We start from the raw sequence: 6,351 nt of genomic DNA, 5'->3' as shown, positions 1-6,351 counted from the left end.
TTGGATCATAGTGAATTAAGTTTTATTTTATTTTTGGAATAAACTCTTTGGGATAAAAACTTGAATCAAAACTAAAATGAACAGAAACGGTGATTAAATGTGGAGTAAAAATATAACAACTTGGTGTTTATTAGGATGAAATTATTATAAATTAATAAAAATAAAAATATTAAACACTTTATATGGTTTTTTTCTTTCATTTTCCAAAAAAGGAAATAATTTAAAAATAATCTGGGATGTTCTGGAGTTTCTCTCTAATGGGCTGAATGTCTTATTTTAATAATAACTTAATAATTGAACTTTATTGATGAGGAATTCCTCTCTGCTTTTAACCCCTCCCCTTGGGGAGCAGAGGGCTGCCATGGTGCGGCGCCCGGGGAGCAGCGAGGGGTTAATCAGAATCAGACATACTTTAATAATCCAGATGGAAATGACAGTAAAGGCTCCTCAGGGAAAAGGACATTCCTGGATAACGGGTCTGTTTTTATCCTGCCAGGTTTATCCAGCAGCCCAACTAAGCCTGGTTTTAGTTAAACCTGCAAATAAAAAACAGATGAACGGGTCCCCCCCTTTGGAATGGGGGTCGTTTGGCTTCTTTGTTAGCCTGCAATGCCCCATACCTGTCTATGTCTCTGAAAGGGGGGGTCGTTAGAGGGAATAGTTGGCCTGGCTGAATAGGGGAGATGTTTTGGCCCCCCTGGATGGGGATGGGAAGAGAAACGTCTTCAAACTTGGAAACAAAGTCCAGTGGATTATTTTTAAAGTTTTTTGGAACGACTCTGACCTGGATGACTCTCCATCAACCACTGGATTGGTTCCCAGTTTGAAGACGTTCAGCTTCCCATCCAAAGGAAAGGTGTCCATCCATCCATCCAGTTCTGCCCTCCAGTCCTCCCAGCATGGCCCGACGCGCCGCTCTGGTCCATCCAGCACCTGCTCCGGCAGACTCAGACCAGGCGGCCCCCCCGGGCGCCGGTTTGACCCCAGGAAAGGAAAACTTTTAAGTTTTTATATCTTTTTCTTTGGTTGCTTGAAATGTTTGGATGTTGCCTCTAAGGGAGACTTTCTGGTTGCTCTGGTTGCCTCCGTCTGCTAAAGCTGCAACTTTAAAGAATGACCCCAGAGGGTTCCTGAGGTTGGAACTTTTCCTGTATTTCATCTATAAATAATATTTGACGCTCTGCAGAAATGAAAGCTGCTCACTGGAAGGATTTCTTTCTTTAACGAGGCTCAGAGAGAGAAAGGTTTCACTCGGAGCTTCCAAGTCACGAGTCTGCAGGTCACCTGACTGTCCTCCTGCTAAACTCAACGTCTTTCATTAAGGGATGAGTCCTGGTTCAATAAATGTTCTCTGGGCTCCTCGGAGCGCAGAACATAGAAGCAACAGAAGCAGCATTTGGTTGAAATAAAGACGGTTAATTGAATATTCAGCAGGAAGCAGAGCTGCTGCAGCTGCTGATCTCAGAGCAGAACATCAGGAGATGAACCTTCAGAGCCGTGCTGGACTCAGCTGATCGGTTCACTGCTGGTTCTCTGGGTTCGATACGCTGACAGCTGCTGGGACACAGAGAGGTGAGGATCCGGAGGAACAAGAACCCCCCCCCGGTGATCCAGGAGCTACCAGCCATGAATAAACTTCTCTACCTTCTGCTCCTGATCTGCTGCCCTCCAGCTGTGGGTAAGAAGACACTAGAAGTTCCTCTGATTGATCTGCTGTTAGAGAGATTCTAACTGTCTGAAAAGGACAATATTATTATTAAAGTTTGATATCAAACAGATTTAATCTCATTGTTCTTAGATTCCTGCAGCATGAAGATCATCCTGTTAAAAAGCTGAATCTGTCTCAGATGTTTCAGCTGCATTCTGGTTGTTCTGGTTCTGTAAAGTCTGGAAGAACGACGTCTACGGCTCAAAGCAGCTTAGCTGCAAAGAGAGGCGTCTGACTTTCATTCAAAGGAGCCAAAATCAGGTTTTAATCCCAAACGGCTCCGACTGCTGATCAGCAGGTCAGCCGCCTAGAAAAGCTTCAGATTCAAACCGACAACCTGTGCCCAGGAACCTCCTGCACCAAACATGGCGTCTGTCATGGCGCGGGTTCTGACTGGTTTCACTGAACCCTCTGACTAAGATGCGCCTCCTGTCCTCCAGCCTCCCTCTTCTGCTACACCTGCGTGTTTCCGGCCGTCTCTCCTCTGGACTGCATCCGGTTCCCTCTGCGCTGCCCCCCCGGGCAGCTCTGCCTGTCCAGCAGGGCGGTGGGACAGAAAGGTGAGGGCGTGGCAGGGTGAGGAGGGGAGCGGGGGAGGCTGGCTGGGTGGGAGGACTAAGCTGCTGTCTCTGCCCCCCCCTCAGGTGACTTCCAGGTGGTTCTGTACGAGAAGAGCTGCGTCCTGCCGTCCCTGTGTGGCGTCAGGGGGGAGAAGTTCGCCCTGGGCCTGAACTTTACCTTCACCAACCAATGCTGCAGCACTCACCTGTGCAACACAGCTGCAGCCCCCCCACCGCCCCCCCTCTGGACGGCCCTGCTGCTCCCCCTGCTGGCGCTGCGCTGAACACTCAACATCAATCAGTTTTTATCAAATAAAATCAAAATATTTTATTCAGATTTTCAAACATCGATTCCTCATCAAACCGTTTTATTAAACATGCAAATAAATCTACAATAAAATAATCATATTGTGTCATAAAGGCTCATTAAAATAACAGTTTTCCATCATTATTATTATAAATTTATCCTATATAACCTACATGTTCTACATCACTACAGTCACTGTTTATTATTATTAATCTATTTTTATTTGACTCCACAGAAAGTCCCAATAAATCCACCATAAACATCTAAACCTTCTACTGCCTGCCATAGTTTCATCCTCTGAAATATTATTGGTTTCATTGTTTGGCTGCAATACCTCAGATATCCGCTGGGTGGCGCCCTCCCCTCCTCTGGTCCAGCAGGTGTCCCTAAATGGACTGGAAGGTCCAGTTGGACCGTCTCTGTCCTCAGAAGGTCAGGGGCCTCTCAGACGGTCCGAACCTGGAGCCGAACCTGGAACCGGACTTGGAACCGGACCTGGAACCGGACCTGGAACCAAACCGGGAACCGAACCTGGAACCGGACCTGGAGCCAAACCTGGAACTGAACCTGGAACCAGACTTGGAACCAAACCTGGAGCCGAACCTGGAACCGAACCTGGAACTGGACCTGGAACCGGACCTGGAACTGGACCTGGAACCAGACCTGGAACCGAACCTGGAGCCGAACCTGGAACCGAACCTGGAACCTGGAACCAAACATGGAAGGGAACCTGGAACCAAACCTGGAACCTGGAACCAGGACTGGAACCGAACCTAGAACCTGGAACCAGGCCTGGAACCGGAGCTGGGACCTGGAACCAGACCTGGAACCGGACCTGGGACCTGGAACCAGACCTGGAACTGACCTCCTGATGCCGAGGGGCCAAACACAGAAGCACCCCCGCCTCCCTGTGTTTTTGGACTCGGACCCGCTGCTGGTCCAGAAGGCCAGAGGTACCGGACAGGAGGCGGGTCCAGAGCCGGTCCAGAGGCTGGTTCCGCCCGGGATGGCGTGGCCCCCCGCCGGCGGCATGCCCAACGCGGTGTGGGGGGGTTTGGGAGGGCGTTAAGCTGCAGCTGCAGGTGAGGAGCAGGGATCCTGGAGCCAGGCTCTGAGGTCTGCTCCTCATAGACATGGATAGAACCAGCATCATCAGGGGGGAGGGAGGCGTTCTGAAGGGCGGCCATCTTAGGTCAGACCAGGCTGCTGTCAGAGATCATATGCTTAAATAGAGACTAATCCTACTTTATGATTTTAGACGCTCTGAATCCGATGAACTGATTTCCAGATAAACTGAAAACCAGGATGTTTCCATGGTTACAAGGAACCAACTGATTGATCTAATTTCCTGTTTTAATGCATCATTTAGATTTTTATCGTACGACAAAGAATGAGGACCAGGCTAGAGATTATTTTATTTTTACCTTGAGAATAAAATCATAAAATTATGAGAATTAATTTGTTTTTTATGAAAAAGCTCTTTCTTCCCTAAAATGAGGAATGTGGAGCATCATGGGAAGTTCTACTTTAGCATCGGTTTAAAGAATCAGGAAATCTTTCAGCAGCAGCATCAAACTGGGCAGGAAGTCAAAGTGGACTCTGGATGCTGATTGGTGGAGCTGGTCGGATGTCATCTGATGGGCGGAGCTCCAAGCTTTCTTTCAGGTTGTGGAATGATGACATCATTCTCCTCATTTCTCTCAGTTACTGTCAACAAGAGGTGAAGTTTGTAGCTGGACTATAAACGCAGAGACTGAGATGATTTAATGCAGCCGAAAGTTCAGGACCAAAACTAGAAGAACAGCAAAACAGAGCTAGCAGGAGGAGATCCAGCAGAGACAATCTGCAGAGGATTAATACGCTGAGGAGGAGACTAGCAGGAGAAAGACTGGATAATGATCTGACCTGAGAAAGAACTAAAACAAAACCATGGAAGGGAGGCGACACTAGGGGGCGATGGAGAGCAGCTGGGAAATATCACCTAAAGATAACTGGAAACAATGAATGACAAAAATAAAACTAGAGCAAAGACTGAAGACTGCTGAACAGGAGACGACTGAAAAAAAAAGATAGAACTCTGAACATTAAAAACAGAAAAACATTAATTCAATCCTAACTGAAAAACCAAAGATCAACAAAACAGGTGAGAAAACTCAAAGTCCAAGATGGGAAAATAACAGTTTCTGCTTTTCTGGTGTTTAAAATGAAAATGATCAACCTACTGAGGGCTGAATTCAAAGACACCTCAAAGTGACAGTGAATAAATGATGCAGCAGGCTAGTCCATTTAGCTGAAGTTTCATTGCAGCAACTCAAATGGTATTCAGTCCTTTGTATGCCCCCCCACGTGCATGTTTGCATGCCTGACAACGTCGGGGCGTGCTCCTAATGAGACGACTGATGGCGTCCTGGGGTATCTCCTCCCAGATCTGGACCAGGGCATCACTGAGCTTGTCTCAGTGATGCCCTGGGATGGTCTCCATCCATCCCAGCCTGGCGGCGGGATCAATGGTATCAATTCCTTCATCCTCCAGGAACTGCCTGCAGACTCTCGCCACATGAGGCCGGGCATTGTCGTGCACCAGGAGGAACCCAGGACCCACTGCACCAGCAGAGGGTCTGACAATGGGTGCAAGGATTTCATCCCGATCCCTAATGGCAGTCAGGGTGGTGTTGTCTAGCCTTGTTTGGTCAGAGGAGCAGATAGCGGTCCTGCTGATGGGTTGCAGACCTTCTACGGCCCTGTCCAGCTCTCCTGGAGTAACTGCCTGTCTCCTGGAATCTCCTCTATGCTTCTGGCAATGGCACGTATTGATGCGCCATCCTGGAGGAGTTGGACTGCCTGTCAACCTCTGTAGGGTCCAGGTAGCGCCTCATGCTAACAGTAGTGACAGTGACCCTAGCCAAATGCTAAACTGGTGAAAAAGAGTCAGAAAAGATGGAGGGGATAAAATGTCAGTGGCCTCCACCTGTAAAACCATTCCTGTTTTGATGGTCGTCTGGTTGTTGCTCCTCTAGTTCACCTGTTGTTCATTTCATTAACACCAAAGCAGCTGAAACTGATTAACACCCCCCCCCCCTCTGCTACTGACCTGACCACATCAATATCCCACAAGTTTAATTAACTTCATGCTATACTCTGATTACAAAGTGTTCCTTTAATTTTTTTAAGTTGTATATATATATATATATATATATATGTGTATATATACATATATATATATACACACACACATATATATATATATATATTCATCACTCTCTGAGAACTCGCTCCCTACAAAGAGCTCAGTTCTTATCTCTGATATCCACTATTTTTTATTCTCTCACCGCTTTTCTCTATAACCTGTTAAACCAATTAGCTAATTGTATAATCTACTGATTACTGACTGAAATGTTCGGTTCGTTAGAGGAACTGCATGTTGATATTGCTGAGCAATTTCTCATAGTGCACTCTGACTGCAGTGCCACTGATCTACCACTAGGGGAGATCTGTGGTTAAATTTACACACTTTTCCACGCACATATTGATAGCATTAGATGCTAAAGACTGTTTAAAATTACCTGTTTACTGTAGAGCGATGTAGCTCCGCCCCTCCGTCCACCTCACACTGATTTATCTCCTCTGCCTCGTTAGGGATGCACAATACGGTTAGCATGCTATCACTGCCGGCCCAGGGTCGCAGCTAGATGGGGGGCCAGGGGTGGCCATAGCCACCCCCTGTGGCAGCTATAATACTCTGGTGTGGAACGTTCTAACTTATTTAACATTTTAAT

At 47.0% G+C, this 6,351-nt stretch overlaps 1 protein-coding gene across 1 annotated transcript; it reads left to right on the top strand.

Annotated features, from left to right (window-relative positions):
* Nucleotides 1-1,415: 1,415 nt before the first annotated feature.
* Nucleotides 1,416-2,655, top strand: LOC107097877 (sperm acrosome membrane-associated protein 4-like). The gene is made up of 3 exons (XM_015395210.1): nt 1,416-1,678; nt 2,149-2,268; nt 2,353-2,655. The coding sequence occupies exons 1-3, from the start codon at nt 1,627-1,629 to the stop codon at nt 2,550-2,552; spliced, it is 372 nt and encodes a 123-aa protein (XP_015250696.1). The 5' UTR covers nt 1,416-1,626; the 3' UTR covers nt 2,553-2,655.
* Nucleotides 2,656-6,351: the final 3,696 nt, after the last annotated feature.

Source organism: Cyprinodon variegatus, unplaced genomic scaffold (genome assembly GCF_000732505.1).
Source record: "Cyprinodon variegatus isolate N-32 unplaced genomic scaffold, C_variegatus-1.0 Scaffold730, whole genome shotgun sequence".
Lineage (NCBI taxonomy): Eukaryota > Metazoa > Chordata > Actinopteri > Cyprinodontiformes > Cyprinodontidae > Cyprinodon > Cyprinodon variegatus.
Note: the sequence above shows the minus strand (reverse complement) of the source record. Positions and strands in the feature narration are given on the sequence as shown.